The following is a 19,447-nucleotide window of genomic DNA, read 5'->3' on the forward strand; positions in this document are numbered from 1 at the left end:
CATCACACTGCTAGCAAGCAATGTGGAAAGCCATGCAAGCAGGTCAGGTCTGAAGCCTTCATGTCAGTACTTCTGGGGTCTATCCCCAGTGCTGATTCTGCAACCTTAGAAGCATTTGATCTCTGTGCTTTTGTAAAATGGCTAGACGCTCCCAGTGGTTGTGAGAGTGGGGGCTTGCCTAAACAGGGATCTTGCATAAGATTAACACAAACACGCTAATGTTAAAGTGCCTTGCCTCTACCTAGGCTTTTAAAAGTGAATTAATTTGGTATATCAGGCTGTTCTAATGAATCCTGTATAGAACAAGAGTAACTCTACTTTGCAGTTTGTCTGCTTAAGGTTCACATGGATGCATTCATCCTGTTGCTACCTACACTGCATTGCTTCACAGCTGGATTGGCCTGTCTGTGCTTTCTGCTCTGGGCTCATCTTGACTGGATGCATACTCTAAGTGCAGGCATGCAGCCAGCTCTGCCCCTCTTCAGTACCAGGTAGGGGTGACAGAGTAACAGCCGTGTTAGTCTGTATTCGCAAAAAGAAAAGGAGTACTTATGGCACCTTAGAGACTAACCAATTTATTTGAGCATAAGCTTTCATGAGTTACAGCTCACTTCATTGGATGCATACCAGTACCAGGTAGGGGTGAGTTCATGCCCCACATTTCCACATGGACTCCTGAAGACCACCTGGGTTTGACTGCAGCTCTCCAGCAAGAGCGATGTCAGGCACTGGACTGCAGACAGCTACAAGACACTGAGATGCAGGGGCGCTGCCAGGCCTGGTCCCAGTGCCCAGCCAAAGCAAAGGGGCTCTGTCAGAGGTACCTGAAGGCAATGGACAAGAACAGGGTTTCCAGTAATGCTCATCACATGGGCAGGTAATGGGAGCAACTGGTCTCCAGTGACGATATTCTTAAGGGCCGTTTTCTGCAAAGCATCCAAGACAGCATGACACACGCCCAAGATGTCTAGGGTCCTTTCCACACCACATGGTCTTCCTGGGCAGACAAGAACTGGGACACAGCACATGCAGAGATCACAGAAGAACCGTATGTGTGCAGCCTGACTGAAGCCGCCATGGAGGAGAGCTCTACCAGCAGCCAGCCTCATGATGCTATGGGTGGGAGGTGTACCTGTTTTATGTGCTGTTAAAATACAAATGCATGGGGGGGGGGGGGGGGTTAAACTGCTCTCTGCTGGGTACCAGCTGTCCTCTGCCAAGCTGAGCAGAGCCAGAAGACCAACTGGCAGTGAGAAGTTATCATCCCCATGCTCAAAAGGGCACCTGTGCCAGAGACTTAAAGCTATAAAATAGCAAATACCAGAGCCAGTTGCCCTGGTGGGGGTTACTGTACACAGTTTTTATGCTGCTTGTAGCAGCAGCTCCAGTAGGAACTCTGCTCTGGGTCCCAGGTTGTCCCGATGCACTTTAATTGAAGGTACAGTTAAACTGGATGAGGTAAATGGCCAAAATCAGCTTATGGAGTACCTCCAGAATTGCAGGGTGTCTTCATTCGCTTCCTATGGGCTGTTAACCTTTGTATTTAGTTGCTGTAAAGGTTTATTTTTTTGCAGGTCACTTTTTTAAAAAATTGAAGGCCCAGGGAACACTGTGCTTTAGCACACACACTTCATGGCTGTGTACACCCACTAGAGCTAGTGTTCACTTCTATTCCTAAAAAGAAAAGGAGGACTTGTGGCACCTTAGAGACTAACCAATTTATTAGAGCATAAGCTTTCGTGAGCTACAGCTCACTTCCTCAGATGCATATCGTGGAAACTGCAGCAGGCTTTATATATACACAGAGAATATGAAACAATACCTATTCCCACCCCACTGTCCTGCTGGTAATAGCTTATCTAAAGTGATTTCCAGCACAAATCCAGGTTTTCTCACCCTCCACCCCCCCACACAAATTCACCCCCATGGGCTATCACCAGCAGGAGAGTGAATTTGTGTGGGGGGGTGGAGGGTGAGAAAACCTGGATTTGTGCTGGAAATCACTTTAGATAAGCTATTACCAGCAGGACAGTGGGGTGGGAATAGGTATTGTTTCATATTCTCTGTGTATATATAAAGCCTGCTGCAGTTTCCACGATATGCATCTGAGGAAGTGAGCTGTAGCTCACGAAAGCTTATGCTCTAATAAATTGGTTAGTCTCTAAGGTGCCACAAGTCCTCCTTTTCTTTTTGCGAATACAGACTAACACGGCTGCTACTCTGAAACTTCTATTCCTGTAGCAGCTGGGCAGACCCCATCCTCAGGAATAGCAATGCTGCATATCTCTTAGGTTTGCCCATTGCCTCCTAGAACAAGATGGCCTGAAGCCAGTTCTCCAACATAAGGATTGGATAAGCACCTCTGCAGGCTCTTACTAACCTGCCCCCTACCCAGCACTGCTACAAGGGCATGCCAAAATCAAGGGCAGAAGCAGTGTTTTCTCATTGTTGGTATGGGGACTAGCACTGGGAGAATAAATGTGATCATTCTGATGGCCCTTAGTAGCTGGGTCCCATGACTTGTGCATACAGGGGGAGGGATAGCTAGCTCAGTGGTTTGAGCATTGGCCTGCTAAACCCAGGGGTGTGAGTTCAATCCTTGAGGGGGCCATTTAGGGATCTGGGTCAAAAATTGGGGGTTGGTCCTGCTTTGAGCAGGGGGTTGGACTAGATGATCTCCTGAGGTCCCTTCCAACCCTGATATTCTGTGGTAATCTGTGGTCCTGGCACCAATAAAATGACCTCAAATTGCCAAAGATGAGGCAGAGACACAAGGAAACATTCAGAGAACCAGTGCCTGCAGCCTAGGAGGGCAGAAGGGTGGAGGGATGGCTTCCTAGGCTCAGGCTGAAGGCTCACAGGAGCGTGTGCGGCCCTGGAAAGGGACATGATGGACGTGCAAACAGCTGTGAGGCAGCTTTTTTTTTTTTTTTGTAGCAGAGGCCAAGCACTGCCCCTACGTCTTGCCCTGCCAACTCTGGGGAACACACCACATTGGAACCATGGTGGTGTGGGAAAGACCTCACTCAACTCCCCACAGAAGGATAGGCCTGAGTGCCCCACCTCCAGGAGCTTGTGAGCACCCCACAGGCTGAGTGTGCCACAGTTCTGTTGGCCTGTGTTCTTGGTTAACGGTCTGGGTTTCTGTAATAAAAGTAGAAGTGTTTTTGGGGTGGGTGTTACTCGTTAACTCAATGGCTCTTTTCACCCAACCTGGCTGGAACATTCGATTACATCACTTACCTAACATCCCTCCATCCTCTGAGTTCCTAATAAAACCAGTGCACAAACACGTCACTGTTTTAGTTGCAGCATACTCATTACCCCCTAACTATCCCTTGGCCTCAATGTAGGAGCACAGTTGCATCATTGCTCCTGTTTCTGTGAACTCTTGGGACATGTTTTCTCAGAGGTTGTCTATAATGTTCAGAAATTCTCTCCACCACCTGTCTAGGCTCTCTTCCCTGGCTCATGGATGTTTTTTGATGGGCGTTTGCTATGTTCTGCACAAGGCATAGAATGAAGAGAAATAGCCAGCTTTACTAGGTACCATGGCTGCTTTCCCTTCGCTCTTCCAAACACATGTGCTGCTGTCATTTTGCAGCTGCTCTGCAGCCCCCGTTAATATTGATGAACTTTGCCCAGTGATCAGCCAGGCCGTGCAGCACCATTTTGGTCAAAGTTTCTGGCCTGGGGTGTGTGGGTGGTGCAAAGGAAAGGCACTGATCGCTTAGCAGTTGCCCCTGTACCATGCAGTCCCCCATCCATGCAAAGGCATTGCCAAACTTTGACCTGGGGCAATAGCATCCTCTTAATAGCCTTGCACGCCTCCACAAGACCAGCCCAAGCAGTTGATTTCTCTTCCCCTCCCCCCCCAAAAAAACTCCAGACCACTTAGCATGGGGGGTGGGTTCCAAATGGCTACACACTTCTCTGCGCGGAGGGGCGTTCTCATGGGGGTTCTGCTGCTCCGGGGTGAGCTCTGCAGAGATCTCTAGGAACGTAGCCTGCTGCAGCTACTGCTAATCAGCCCCGTTCAGCAGCACTATCCTGTTCTCCTCTCTCCTCTGTCTGTGCTAGTTGACCAAGCCCAAAAACAGTGCTGCACTCAGTAAGGCTGTTCCGGTTAAATGCCCTGTTGAAGTAACTGCTGGATTTCCTCTTCTCCCCCTCAGTGGCTGTATTGCTGCGGCATCCAAACCTGTCAGCTAAGTGACTGCCAATACACATGCCTCATCCTGTCATGACCACGGTGCTCCGTGTGTCCCCAGGGCAGCCTGATTAGCAGTTCGAAAATGGCACTGGCAAAATACAGATGAATTATGGGATGTTAGGAGAGGAATCATGGGTGTTTCTCAGATCTCCTTCTCCAAATCCCAGAATTCCTCTAGGTTCTGGGAGGCTTCCCCCAATGCACCATGAGAAAAATTCTAGAGCATTGAGGTGAGCGGCAGAACTTGGCACCAGAATGCTACCTGCTTCATTTGAACAACTGCAGAGCTGTGTGACTGCAGTAATTAACAAGGGTTGTGCCTTAAGGTGACGTAACAGCTCCGTGCTGTGTACTTCAGTTCTATACAGTTAATTCTGGGTACTTAGAATGAACATACTAGATCGGTGTCACTTTCTTGTATAGACAAGCGTTTGCTCGGAGATCTCTAATGCGAAGGGGGCCAATTTAGTGACCTTGTATTTTTCTGAAGCTTTGCTGGCTAAACTGTTCCCTTCTCCACAGGAACATCTTCCCTTCCAACCTGGTGTCGGCGACTTTCCGTTCGGTAAGTGACTCGCTGCATCATCCCACGCGCTGTTTGTCCCGCAGGTCTCCCCTTAATAACCGTTCTAGAAACTGTCGTTGGGCTGTTTGTCTGAGTGTAGGACACCATCTTAGTGTCACCTGCACTGCAGATGACCTCAGGGTTGGGGGCAGAACTGGCCCTTTACAGTTTGGTAGTGTAGATGGAACCTAGCGTGTTCCCCTATTTTCATACTACGGATGGTACCCTGTTTTGTGCATGTTGGTGACAGCCAGCTCCCTGGCACTGCCTCTCAAGAACTGCCTTCCATAGGCTTAGCATGGGCAAGAAGTGCCCTCAATATGTTTGTACAGTGCCTAGCCCAGTGGGGCCTCTGGGAAAAGAATAAACGATGAACCTGATGTTGGGTGCATAATGCCTGCTCTAGAGATACGGTGGTGGTTTTGCCGTCACTCTAAATTAGGATCAGGTAGATCCAAGTGGCATTCAATCTCTCCAGGTTCTTGTAATGGGTCTGCCATGGTATCTGACGGTCTCCTGAGATTAAAAAAGGACAATCAGTGTGTGCCCTTTAGAGTAGGAGAGAGCCCTTAAAGGAGAGCTAAGCTCAGGTGGGTGGGGTGGTGGGGGGAATTCAGGCTGAGAATTATGTTAACAATGAAGGCAAATCTCAGATGGGGATGTAAATTCACCCCTTCTCCATTGTGTGGGAACTCTGCCTGCTTGCAGTGCAGTGCATTTAATGCACCTGGATTCTAAAAATACACCTGAGAACTGGCAATCTCTGTGGCCAAGCACCTGATTAAAGGATTTGGGTAGCAGGTGAAGGCCTCCGTGTAAGCATTGCAGTAATTGCAGGGTTTACATACAATGTAGTTTGGCAGGTGCAGTTATTGCTAATGGAACAAGGGGATCATAAGCAAATCTGTCACAGCGCTAACCTTTGGGTTATATTCATCTGTGGCAATTACGCTGCAGTTATAGTTGTAATTGCAGTGTAACTAAAGTGTAACTGGTCACTACACTGTACTGTGTGATTTATAACTTCCTACCAAGCAGGCACACTCCTCGACCCTGTTGGCCATTAAACAACACTGGGTGGGTTTCCATCTCAGCCTATCTTGTAGGCCCCCAAACCATGTGGAATTAATCACAAGACATGGGTGAAGCAGTTTATTTCCCCTTTCGTCTCTCCAGTATGCTACCCACTACAAGCTGGTGGTGATCAGGAAGAACGTCACCGATGAGCTGGGAGTTTTTAATGAAACGGTCACAGAGGAGAAGGTAAGAACCTCATCTTGGGGAACAGTGCTGCTACAAGTCGCTCTGGTCTGATCCCTGCTGCTAAGAACACAGGGAGCAGGTGAAATTGCTGTCATCCCAACCCCCTGTCAGAAGCTGCACACGGAGGCCTCTGCTTTACAGCAGAGCCAGAGACTAGGCTGGCCATACTGGATCAGTTAGTGGTGAGGCCCAGTTGGGGTGGGACCACCTAAATCCGCTAAACTGTTGTCTTTGTTTGGATTGGAGGCGACTTGGGGCTAAGAGTCCTGTCCAGGTGGGAACTCTGCAGCCCCACCCTAATCCCTCCTTGTCTGTGATTAGGACACTGCTGGTGCCTTCTCCATCGGCCTCTTCCCCATTGCTCAGGAATAGGACGTAATTGCAGGGACCTTCTTCATGGCCTGGACGTAGCAGTCTCCCAGAACTAGAGGCTTTGCATTCCGCTACGTTCCCTTCCCAGCCATGTCCAAGGAACCCCTGGGAGAGCTAGATAGGCCTCCTTAGTACAGACAAGGTACTATCTCCCAAAGATGAAGCCCCGTATTTTTAAAAATTGGATGGTGACTGATAGGCACATTCTAAGAACATGAATCCGAGAACAGGCCATTCTCACTGCTCCCCCTTGTCCTTGGTCAAGTGGTCGTGGAAGGTCTCTTTATTTATGACGCCAGCCTTCACAAATGCTATCCAGACCATCTCCCTTATTCCTAGAGATGCCACCCAGCATGGTCTGCCATGGAGGCTCATTGCTGTACAGACATCTGTTCAGTAGTGTGAGTGCTGGGCAGAGGATTGCAAAGACAAGACCCAGGCAATACGTGTGTCTGTGTCTCACAAATGCAGGGAGGTCACCTCTCCAGGTTCTCCAGCCTTCTTGGACCTTAAAGTACTGATGGCTAAAGTTCTACAAGGCTCTCGTTTCTTGCCAAACTCATGCCTGTGAAGCCTCTGCAAATAGCTAGAGCCTTTCTCTGTTCCCTGGCCTGTTGTCTTCTCTGAGCTACCTTGTTTCTCTGGTGACAAATGTTGACCTCTTTGCTCAGGTTCCCCTGGGAGATGAGGTGGAAGGGATGAACATCCTGGGTCTGGTGGTTTTTGCCATTGTCTTTGGGATTGCTCTGCGGAAGCTTGGGCCCGAAGGGGAGATCCTGATAAAGTTCTTCAACTCCTTCAATGAAGCCACCATGGTGCTGGTCGCCTGGATCATGTGGTATGAAAGGGCAGCTAGTTGCACCCATTGCGGGAGAAGGGGGGTGATTCAGTGCGGGGGGGGGAGGAGGGGGCAGTGACTGGTAACTTGGCGATAAGGCTGTCTCCTGTAGTGCGTCGCCCTGGGCAGATAGCCAGAGCTGTTGGGGGTCGATGCAAAGGCCTGTGGGGATAATTATGGGGCTAGATGAGCCAGTGATGGGAATCTACCAAGCTGCTCAGATACAGCTGTGTGGCGATTCTGTGCTGTAATGGAGACCATTCCACTTGGCTCAGTGCTAATTCATTAACATGGAAACCATTCTACTAGGCTCAGTGCTAATTCGTTAACATCCTCACTCTGGAAGAGCTGGGCTCACTCTCCAGTACGTACAGTTAGTGCCTTGCTCTTAGGCCCTTCGAGAACTGGATGTGAGCCTGACTACAGAAAGGGAGATGTCAAGTGACTCGTCCAAGGTGGCACAGTCATCTGCAGAGCCACAAATAGAACCTGGCCCTGCTCTGCTGGCCTCCAGTCAGACACATGCCGGGGGTGTAATATTATACAGCAGATGCTCTTGGACACGGTTGTTGGCACTTTCTTTCCCAGTGTGCCAATATGCCAGGTGTAGCGGTCGCTATGCATTGGTGCTTACACCCACTTCTGCCGCCTGCTTAGCAGCTGGACGTTCCTGTTATTTCTCCACTGTTGGAAGATGGGTAAATTACTTGCTGTATTGGAAATGCCATGGTGTAGTGTGAGATGGGAGTGGAAAGATCATGAGGGTTTTTTCCCTAGCTGAATGAGGGAAGCATTAGTGGGTCATGGGGTTCTTTGCTTCTGGAAGGGTCTGACGCTCGCATGTCTGGACTGGAAAGGGCAATAAATAGAATCCTCTGTCTGGGCTTGAGGAGTGGACAGTAAGGATCAGCAAAAGTCCTCCTGGCTATCGCTGGACTCCTTATCCACCTCTCCTGGGATCCTGCCCCGCTGAGTCCTCTTATTGTATTTGGACTTTCAGAAAGCCTTTGACAGGGTCCCTCACCAAAGGTTCTTAAGCAAAGTAAGCAGTCATGGGAGAAGAGGGAAGGTTCTCCCATAGATTGGTAATTGGTTAAAAGACAGGAAACAAAAGGGTAGGAATAAATGGTCAGTTTTCACAGTAAATACCGGAGTCCCCCAGCCGTCGGTACTCAGACTAGTGCTGTTCAACACATTCATAAATGATCTGGAAAAAGGGGTGATCAGTGAGGTGGCAAAATTTGCAGATGATACAAAATTACTCAAGACAGTTAAGTTCAAAGCAGACTGCGAAGAGCTACAAAAGTATCTCACAAAACTGGATGACTGGGCAGCAAAATAGCAGATGAAATTTAGTGTTGATAAATGCAAAGTAGAGCACGTTGGAAAACATAATCCCAACTATACATACAGAATGATGGGGTCTAAATTAGCTGTCGCCACTCAAGAAAGAGATCTTGGAGTCATTGTAGGTAGATCTCTGAAAACGTCAAAGTGCAGCTGCAGTCAAAAAAGAGAACAGAATGTTGGGAACCATTAGGAAGGGGATAGGTAATCAGACAGAAAATATCATCTTGCCACTATATAAATCCATGGTACACCCACATCTTGACTGTTGCCTGCAGTTCTGGTCACCTCATCTCAAAAAGGATATATTAGAATTGGAAAAGATGTAGAGAAGGGCAACCAAAATGATTAGGGGGGTGAAACAGCTTCCATACGAGGAGCAATTAGAAAGACTGGGACTGGTCAGTTTGGAAAAGAGACGTCTAAAGGGGGATATGAGAGAGGTCTGTAAAATCATGACTGGTGTGGAGAAAGTGGATAAGGAAGTATTATTTACCTCTTCACACCACACAAGAATCAGGGGGTCACCCAATTATGTTAATAGACAGCAGGTTTAAAACAAGCAAAAGGAAGTACTTCTTCACCCAACGTATAGTCAACCTGTGGAACTCATTGCCAGGGGATAGGTCCATTGATGGCTAGTAGCCAATATGGTCACGGGCACAACCCTGTGCTCCGGGTGTCCCTAAACCTCTGACTGCCAGAAGCTGGGACTGGATGATGGGATGAATCACTAGATAATTGCCATGTTCTGTTCATTCCCTCTGAAGCATTTGGCATTGGCCACTGTCAGAAGACAGGATATTAGGCTACATGGACCCTTGGTCTGACCCAGTGTGGCCGTTCTGATGTAACCTTCTCTCCTCTTCCAAGCAGCATGTGCTGGGCAGACTTCCTTCAGGAGATGGGGATTCCTCCTGACCTATGAGAGGTAGCATGAACTAAAAAAGGGATTGGGCCCAGATTTTGGGGGAAGTTAGGAGCTTGAATACCTTTGAGGATCTGGGCCTGGGAGACAGGACTTCTGGGTTCTCATCCTGGCTTGGCCACTGCATGCAGATCTGGGGCAAGACACTTAACGTGGCTTTTCCTATCTACAAAATGAGGATAATTGCCAACTTCTGGGAGGTGTTAATTGGCCGTTGATTGCAAATGGCTGGCACCATTGTCCTGCCATAGTGGCTGAGGGGGGTTTCCCTATCTTCACTGGTCTCTCCTGCCCTTAGGTACGCTCCCCTTGGTATCATGTTCCTAGTGGCTGGCAAGATTGTGGAGATGGAGGACGTGGTGGTGCTCTTCACTAGCCTGGGCAAGTACATCTGCTGCTGTGTCTTAGGGCACTTCATCCATGGTTTCATCCTCCTCCCGGTTATCTACTTCATCTTCACACGCAAGAACCCCTACAGGTTCCTCTGGGGCATCTTCACAGCGCTGGCCACTGCCTTTGGCACCTCCTCCAGGTATTGTGATGTTAGCTGCGGGCACAGGTGCTTAGGGGCTTGAGTAAACCTCTCTTAGGGAGGCTTCCATCAGAGCAGGGATGGCTGCTGAGCCTGGAAAGGAGAGAGAGTGGTAGAATACTGGGGTTGTTAGAAGATCCCTTCATAGAGTCCAAGGCTAGAAGGGCCCTCCAGCTTATCCAGTCTGACCTTGTCACCCCAACTCCGCCCCGCTGCTCGCACACTGAACCCAACAACCTATGTGTGTGATATAAGAACCCGAGACCGTGCTTGATTATGCTGAAAGTCAAGGAAAATACTACCTCCTCTTCAGCAGTCCTGGGCTGTTGCTATTCCCATTGACCCCTGCTGGGTTTTTAGTCACTCAGCAACTCTAACTGCCAGCTGTAGTGGTTTATGTTAACCTGCGGAACTCACTGCTGTATGATACTAACAAGTCTAGTATCTTTAAGAGTCAAGAAAAGGACTCAGGTTTTTCCGGGTAGTAGAATCATATCCTAGGGAGGCTGCACTAAGTAGGGCTCTCCATCCTTGGGCTTCAGGGCATAAACACTTCACTGGGGTCAGGAAGAAATTTGCTTCTGTTAAGTGAACTGCATTCATTCTCCTGTGAAGCACCTGGCTTTGGCCGCTGCATTTAGACCAAGGAGGTAACAAACTTGGTGGGAGCTGTTTCCCATTTCTAGCATAGCCTGTGGGTGCCCTTCTCCCACAGGGAAGGTTGCTTATGGATCTATTAGGAAGTTCTACATTGGTCCCTCCCCGGGGTCGGGGGGGGCTGCTTCCCCTTACATACACCCCCGGCTTGAGGCCTCGCTGGGCTGGCGCATGAGTACTCACCGTACACACTCTAATCTCTCCGCAGCTCTGCCACGCTGCCGCTGATGATGAAGTGCGTTGAGGAGAACAACGGCGTCTCCAAGCACATCAGTCGCTTCATCCTGCCCATCGGGGCCACGGTCAACATGGACGGGGCTGCCCTCTTCCAGTGTGTGGCAGCTGTCTTCATCGCCCAGCTGAACAACATCCCACTCAACTTCATCCAGGTCATCACCATCCTGTGAGTGGGGAAGCCTCTGGCGTAAAACACTGAGCCACAGAATCTGCCCCACCCCGAGAGGTGGGCTGGATATTAGCCCTGGCTTACAAAGGGGCGAGTGGGGTCCTGAGGCACAGCGAGGTAATGGGACTTGCCAAGCGGTGGCGGGGCTTGGAATAGAACCCAGGAGTCCTGTCTCCATCTCAAATCACAAGACCATGCTTCTTGACTCCCAGGTTCTTGATCTAACTGCTAGGCCCCATTGTGTGGCCCAACCTGGCTGTTCCCCTTCCTCTTGCGGTTTTCTGCAGGAAACTGGGAATCTCCTGGCCGGCATCACATAGGAAAAATGTGGTCATGAGCTTGCTGCCAGGACCAGGAGAGATTCATGTGACGCTGGCTTATGGCAGGAAGTTGCAGGGTCAGGGTGGGTCATCGTCTCCGTTTCTGTTTTATAACTGAGCGCAGTGATGACTAGCTGAGCCCTGGCACTAACCAGTGCGAGTTACAAGGGTTAGTAGCTAAGAGGCCAGGACTGAAGGCTGGATGTCCTGCCTCAGCAGAACTCCCAGGTCTTGCCAGTCCAGGGGTTTGCCCCCCCGCCGTGCTCTTAAAAGGTGGCCTTCACGCCTGGGTTGTGTCTGCGTTTCCCCAGTGCAGATTCTGCTGGGGCACAAATGAGCTGTTGCCTTTGGATCTTTCACTTCACCCAGCTGTGCTGCCCCAACCCTGAACAACCCTCTCCACCCCCACCCCAAGTGTGGGCACTGAGTCAGACTGGGATATGTTGTTGACTCTGAGTGCAGGGCTGCACTGATCCATCCGGTACAGATCACACAAGGTGATGAGAGGGTCAGTGATCAGAGGGTCCCATGATTGTGCCATGGCTCATTAGAGCCGGATGCTTCCTCCTTGGTCAGGAGATGCTGCCCACGTTCCTCCCCAGCAGTGGGTGGAAGGGGAAGAGCTCGCTTTGTCCTTGGCTTTGCTGGCTGGCATGGGGCCTGTCACTGGCTGGTCGTGCTGCTGGGAGGTCCCTTTTCTGAGCAGTGCTGGCAGGTTATTGCCAAGCCCCCTGCTGGGGTCCTGCCTTGACCCTCAATTTCTGATCTGACCGTGCACCTCTGCTCTCCTCAAACCCGGCAATGTCCTCTGGGGCTGAACCCGCTGCCACTGGGCCCTGCCACACTGCACCGTGGCTGGGGAGTGCTGCACCACTGAAGCCCTGCCGACCCACACCCAGTCACTTGCCCCCCCGATCTTTACAGTGGCTTCCTGTCCCTGTGGGGATCTGCCATACAGAGCCCTGGCGCAAGTGAATGCAATTCCTGCTTTCCCCACGGCCCCTTTGTGCTGCCGCTCTTCTGTAACTTCTCTTGCTGCTGATCCCATGTGACTCTGTCCAGAAGCATCACCTTTGTGTGGAAAGAATAACTAGGAAGCTGATAGCTCTGCCTGCTCCTAATTCTCCTCTCTCCCCGGGCGGGAATGGATGCTCTCTCTACCCCCTCATAGCGTCCTACGCTGTGCTTGCATCATCACCGTCTGTTGATGCAATTGAGGGGGTTGCAAAGGTGGTTCTCTGCCCCAAGAACAGCTGAGATCTCTGGTCTGACCCCCCACGTCTTGCCTTTGCATTTGTCAGGGCTGGAGAAAAGGCAAGGAGCAAGACTGAAATCTACCTGCATGTCCCCAGGAAACACGTATAGGCTCTTCTTCTGTGTGACAGTCCCACTCCAAGGTGTTTCTTGCGTTCAGTCCTAGGAAGGATTGTGGCCTACGAGCACTAGAAAGGGAGATGGCTGTCCTCCTTTCACAGATGGGTGAGGACAAGGGGAAGTGACTTGGCCGAGTTAACTGAATTGGTGGCAGAGGCAGGATGAGTACCCACGCCCCTGCTCCAGCCACAACAGCACAGGAATGGATGTGTGTGTGTGTGCTGACACACCTCCGTTTGCCACGTACTCCTTAACTCAAGGATCATGTGGTTAGGGCACTACCCAAGGACTAGGGAGACCTGGGTTCAAGTCCCAGCTCTGCCACAGACTGAGACCTTGGGCAAGTCACTTGGCCCCTCTGTGCCTTGGTTTCCCCGTAAGAGCCCTGTCCCGCCCCGCAGGGGGTTTGTGTGGTTAAGTGAGTTAGGTTGGGAAGCGCTTTGAGATCCACCAGTGAAAAGTGCTACGTCAGAGCGCCCCTGCTGCGCGGGTGACCTGTCTGACCTCTCTCTGCTCTGCAGCGTCACAGCTACAGCCTCCAGTGTGGGGGCAGCGGGGATCCCTGCCGGCGGCGTCCTCACCCTCGCCATCATCCTGGAAGCCGTTGGGCTGCCCACCAGCGACATCTCCCTCATCCTGGCTGTGGACTGGCTTGTGTAAGGGCAGGACAGAGGGGCAAAGACACTGACGCGGGTTGTACAGGGTAGAACAGACAGATCCGTCTGATGGGCTCAGTGGGTGCACCTGTCTGGAACAGGCCGGCTGGCTGGGTCTATGGAAATCCATTTCCTGGGGCCCCCCTGTGTTTCTGCAGCCTCAGCAGAGCAAGTTAAACCAGCTGAGAGCAATCTCGCACGGGGAGAGCCCTGGGCAAAGTGACCCAAGGCTGCACTCCCCATAGGCTAAGTCCCCACTTGGACGGGGCCGTTCCTTTGGCTGGCCCGCAGCTCAGCTTCTGCAAGGATACGGTTGTTGTGTTTGCCTGCCATGCAGCCTCCCCTGCTTCCAACGTGCAGTGCCACTTTGCCAGTGGGCAGCTGAAGCAAGGGGGTGTGTGGGTTAATCGCCAACGAGAGCAGCCTTTGGGGCAGATGCCTGCGAGGTTGCTCTTGTATGTAACCAGGCGCGGGAGGGGAGGAGGGAGGGTGGTGGGGGAGAGTGTCTCAATCATGGGCATGATCAGCACAAGGAGGCTGATGCTGGCTCGTCTCCAAGCTGAGCTAGGGAATTAGTTGGCCTGGTTAGTGGGCTCGGTGCTACTTCCCCATGTTTGAACACCCCAGGCCTAGCAGCAAAAAAGCCTGATTGAGTGGGACCAGCTCAGAGCAAATCCTAGGCTCTGAATGGGACGTGCCCTGGGGCACGAGGGCGTATCCTGTGGGGTGCAGGATTCCTCCTGCTCCAGAAATCCTCTGGTGGCAGATGCCACTGTTGTGCCAAGTCAGCATCCAGCCCAACAAGTGGTCAAGAGCTGCGGGAAGGGCTCCAGGTTGCTGGGCAGGGGCTTTGTGGCAGCACTGGGCTGCCATCTCCTGGTGGCACTGAAGCATCTGTCCCTGGTTCAGTGCTGGAGAGCAGTTTCTGACTCCCTGCTGTCACCTGTCTGCTCACCCACCAATCCTCCTGTGTTTATTCAGGGACCGCACCTGCACCATCCTCAACGTGGAAGGAGATGCTTTCGGAGCCGGCCTCCTGCAGGTGTACACAGAGAGGACGATGGGGAAGGCTGAAGCTGAGGAGCTGATGGAGATCAAGACTGAGGCCCTGGGTCCCAACAAGGTTCCGGGTGAAGAGGAGGGCTCCCCACTGATCAAGAGAGTTGAGCCCGTCCTGCTGGCTGCCGTTGGCTCCTGCGAGAAGGAGTCTGTGATGTAATCAGCGCCCGGAGCGTGGCCTTGGTCGGAGACTTTTCCTTTTTTAGGGCTCCTTTTTAAAGACATGTCAATTGGGGCAGAAACGGCCACTTCTGGTTTTCTTAAGCCTTGAACCCCCTGGGCGAGGCAGTCTCTGTGGCAGGGCTGATCAGCTCGAGACAATTCTGACACCCCTCTAGAGTGACCCCCTGCTGATCTGACTTGTGTTCAGGGAGCCAGAATCTTGGCTCGGTTCCCAGCCCCACCCCTTATTCCTTTTCTACGTCGATCCCATTCTCCTGATGCTGGCTGCAGACAGGACTGGGGCCTCTTCAATCACTCCTTGCCTCTGAGCCTCCGCTGTCTGCCCTCCCACCCCTGCCCCCTTCCTGTTAATTTTCTGGACCAAGCAAGCACCGAAACTGGCCTCCTTGCGCTTTAAATGTGCTGAAGCATCCGGCATTTCTTGAACGACTGGTAACACCATTTTCTGTCATGCGCTCAGCTGCTCAAGTGGAGGCCAGCTGGCTCGCGGACCCCTCCTGACCTCTGCCCTCTCCTTCTTGCCTGAAAGACTTGATATTCTAGCTTAGCCAGAGCTCCGGCTGGGGGTCCCTGCAAGAGATTCTTCCCCCTCCCCCATTCTCTCCATGTGGTTACAACTCGGTGGTGGAACAGCTTGTGCCTTTGTTTGTGTTGCTGTGGTGCAGTCCTGTCTGTCACGCTGGTCCCGGAGGAGCCAGCGCTGATGTTGGTGTGGAGTCGTGTCTGTGTCCCACAGTCTCTTGGTGTCCTAAGAACTGGTAGCTCCAGCCAGGCTGATGTAATTTATTTTGCTATTTAAATGATGCGAATTAGTTGGTGTCTCCAGAGTAGAGAGGAGGGAACCCTTAGACAGCACCAATGGACTGGAGGCTGCATGTGGCATCTACCATGAAAAGGGGATGGGACAGATCCTGGACTGATGGGGAAGCCTGTATGTCAACACCCCAGCTAGGCATTGCCTTAATTATTTGACTCCAAGCCCTGGTTCTTGGGCTGGACACTCCAGCCAAGGGTTACAGCTCGCTGCTGATGTGTCAACCCTCTGGCTTTTCAGCATAAGCTCTGACAGGCTGCGGTTCGTCTGGCCCCATTCACTCCTTAGCCTTGTAGACCCAGATCCAGCAGGGCTGTTCCGATGCCAGCTGGAACCTGCTGTTCTTGCCTGTGCCACGACCAGCCATGTGGGGCTCTGATCTGGGACTGTTCTCGGGGGCGAATGGCTTGTTCTGTTCTGGCCCCGAGCAAGCCGTTCTGGGGGCTGTCGGGCCCTGGTAGCAGCTAAGCTATTGCCCTCGGCCACAGCCTCAGTCCAGTGGGTTGGTCCGTTTGAATTTCTGCCATATCTTCCCCAAAGAGGCTTTGGGGTGAGGAATCGCAAGCTGGGGGATGGGTTAGCTCTTGGCATCAAGGTCCGATTCCGTTTTAAACAGATGGAGGGCAGGCAGGGAGAAGATACCAGGCCCCTCTAAAGATCTGAGAGGGGAGGGTGTTTGCAATACTGGCCAGCTTGGGGCCAGGCCAGATCTTGGATGTGATTGCTTGCTCTGCTGGCTCCATGTGCTGTTACCGACCCAGTGTCTCTGGCTGATTCCTCCCTAGGCCAGGGGGTGGGTGTGTCCGTTTCTCAGGCTGGCTCTTTAACGCTGGTTTTACTTGAGCTTTTGGAGGCCCTTCGTTTGCCCCTTAAGGATCCCTCAACTCAGGGCTGAGTCCAGGGTTCAATGGGGGGTGTTGGGAGAACCGAGACGTTCCTGGGAGATGCCGGGGCTGCCTAGTGCGCCATGTCTGCTTGCAGGCTGTGGTTCTCTGCTAAACCTCGGCTGGTGCTGCCTAGTTGGGAGAGCCTCGTCCTCTGGGCCGCCTTCCTTCTCTGAAGAAATCTGAGCTGCTAATCAGGCGGCCCGGCCTGTGCCGGAGTCTCACACCATCCACCAGGGTCTGGTTCCTGTTAGCAGCCCCATGCAGCCTTGCTTCCACCCAGGGCGCTCCTGCTGCCAGGCAAACGTGGGCAGCTGCTGCGGACTAGCTCCTCTCTAGATCACCCTCTCGAGCCAGGCCTCTCAGTGCCGAGCCACTCGCTGGTGAGAACAGGCTCTGGCCGATCCCTGTGTGAACTCCCTTTGCTGGAGGGGTCCATGCTGCTCTCGCTGCTGGGGACATTGGCACAAAACAGGCACTTCAGGGCCTCAAGTGGCCTTGTGCCAAGTGTTCCTCTGGCAGCTGTCTCCATGGCACCAACCGAGGGCAGACAGGACCATTACTCCAGGTGAGGGAAGAAACCGGAGCCTTGGGTGAGCCGGCTCTAGAGGCACAAGCAAGTGGCTGCTATGCTGCCGGTAGTGAGACTGTCTTTGGGCTGTAGCATGGGCCTCTTGACCTCTGCCTTAGCTTCACGGTGGCCTTCAGCCAGCCTCCTTCCCGGGGCGGGGGCAGCTGTCCTTGGCTGTGCAGATAACCTAGGTTTTAGCCCGGCCACCTACAAAACTCTCTGGCCCAGTTTTCTTTAAGGCTGGGCCAGCTAGCACAGCTGGGGGTATCTGCTGATAGTCCTCCAAGGCCTGCTCACAATTCCCCAGAAGGATAGACCCCTTCTTCTGCAGTTGCCTCAGAAATAATCCTAGGGCATCCCAGTTCCAAGAACCAGCGGCTATGCCCCCAGCCCACACATGCGTGTCGGATCCAGGTCGCAGTAATGCAGGTAGGGCTTTGCAGGGGCATGCTCCCACCTGGGCTAGCCTGTGCCAGCTGCCTATCACCTGCGTGACCTGGGCAGAGACTCCATCCCCTTTGTTCCAGCAGTGGGGTGAGAAAAGGCCCAATGTGGGGGATAACTGAATCCTGGGGGTGGTGATTTGAGGGACGTCCTGCACAGGAGTCTGAGCCCTGCTTAGGCCCGGTAGCTGCTATGGTGATATAGCACTCCTCAAGCACAGCCCATCTGCAGTCTTGGGTCAGTACTCACCCTGGATTTCAGGGGGTCTTTGCAGTCCCAGTCCCAGGGAGGTGGAAGCACAATTTGAAGGAGGAGTAACTGTAGTGGCAGTTCTGTGATTCTCAGGCAGACTCTGCTGGGAGGGACTGCAAGTCTCATCAACTGTTTGGCTTGAAAGCCAGTCCTGGAGCGTAGGATTTTCATCTGCAGAAGGTACCTGTGCGTAGGAGGAGCAGAGAAGGCTGGCCCAGAGATCAGTGCCTGTGGGTGCAGGAAGGTTAGGTACAGGCCTGTCTGAATCTGCTTCAGGCAGTTAACCCCAGCCTTTTGGAAGCATGAGCAAATCCTTAGATTGGTGCTCGGGCTGAGATCTCCTCACTGCCCCTGAGGCGGATGGGGACGGGGATGCAGGTGCACGTCCAAAGTACACAATGCCAAAGGAATTGCTGGTAGGAGCCCTGCAGGGCAGTGCCGCTCTCAAGGGCGCTTGGTGGTGGTGGCGTCTGTCCTCAATGCTGCAATGGCTGTAACTAAAATGTTCACTCCTGACTGCGGAGACAATAAAAGAGACCGTCCCGTGGGTGTGTTTGTGCTTTGTATGCTGTGACCCTCTAAGCGTGGCCTAGAGAGAACAGGCGCGCTCTGCTGCTGTGGCTGGTCTGGGGGGCCCTGATATGGCCTGTACCAGGGCCCCCTTACCTTAGGCTGGCACTGGAGGTGAGGGGGAGCAGTGAGCTAACCCAGAGACGATGGGCATCACAGACCATACACGGGGGGGGTCAATAAAGACAGCAGAGTAAAGAGCCAGATCCTAGCATGCGGAGGAAGCAGGGAACACTGGTTCATGCAGTCCCTTGGATATTGGACCAGCTGCCGATTGTGCCGTGGTTGGGCTTCGCTTCCTGTCTGTGGTGAGTCAGGTTGACCCAGCCATACAGCTCTCACCTGGTCCCGCCTGCTTTACCCCCACCCCACGGCTGCCTCCCCTGGGGCCAGCCGCTGAGCCTTCGCTCTCCCCCATCCTAGGGAAAGTCAAGCAGCACAAGCACCCAGTGCAAGCAAGTCTCCGAGAGCTGGCACCTGCCTTGGCTGGCAGCCTCCAGGGGCCTGGCATCTGCCTCCACTCGCTTGCAGGGGCTTTGGCACAGCAGAGCAAGACAATCATTAAACTGCTGGCTGCACCCTGGACAAGTGCGGGTGAAAGTTGGCGAGCAGGTGCCTGCACCAGAGACAAACGGCGCAGGGAGCACTGCCCTCGTGTACTTAGAGATGAATAAACATTGTTTTCTTTGTCTCCTTTTCTTTCCACACTCACTGCTTCCAACTCAGCTGTTGTCCTTTAAATACCAGCCCGATCCAGTCTTGATCTGTGGGCGTGGGAAGAGGAGCTCCTCTAGGATGACAGCGGTGAAGTAGGCCCTTTCCAACACCCTATCCCTTCCCAGTGTCTGTCTTACACCTCCTGGTTCTCCGGTTGGCCACAGCATTGTCTATGGTAGCCAAGGCAGTATCTGACTTTCTAGTGGTAACCTCTCAAGTGCATAAGCGTAGCCCAAGCTGTTCTTCCACTGTGGGTCGGATTTAAAGGATTGATCTATATTCCTTTTATTAATGTTTATTATAGGGGATGGCATTGTGCTAGGGGCTGTACAACTGGTAGCAGTCTGCCCTCCTGTGTGGACAATTGAACAAGACCAGACAGGGCAAGGGTAGAGTGTGAACAATGCGATGGCATCAAAGGGCATGCTCATGCCATGATTTTATTTGGGTGGGTTTAGGAAGGGAGGGGATCAGCTCAATGA

General features: G+C 52.4%; 1 protein-coding gene across 1 annotated transcript in view; it reads left to right on the plus strand.

The window, feature by feature from the left end:
- Positions 1-18,225, plus strand: part of SLC1A5 (solute carrier family 1 member 5) — a 34,864-nt gene extending 16,639 nt beyond the window's left edge. Inside the window, exons 2-8 of the mRNA XM_084612356.1 lie at positions 4,736-4,778; positions 5,955-6,041; positions 7,085-7,251; positions 9,825-10,058; positions 10,924-11,118; positions 13,337-13,471; positions 14,453-18,225. Of these exons, the coding sequence (XP_084468482.1) occupies positions 4,736-4,778; positions 5,955-6,041; positions 7,085-7,251; positions 9,825-10,058; positions 10,924-11,118; positions 13,337-13,471; positions 14,453-14,690 (1,099 nt within the window). The 3' untranslated portion in view covers positions 14,691-18,225. The remainder of the gene's footprint in view (positions 1-4,735; positions 4,779-5,954; positions 6,042-7,084; positions 7,252-9,824; positions 10,059-10,923; positions 11,119-13,336; positions 13,472-14,452) is intronic.
- The last annotated feature ends 1,222 nt before the right edge of the window (positions 18,226-19,447 follow it).

Source organism: Lepidochelys olivacea (genome assembly GCF_965140295.1).
Source record: "Lepidochelys olivacea isolate rLepOli2 genome assembly, chromosome: 23".
Classification (NCBI taxonomy): domain Eukaryota; kingdom Metazoa; phylum Chordata; order Testudines; family Cheloniidae; genus Lepidochelys; species Lepidochelys olivacea.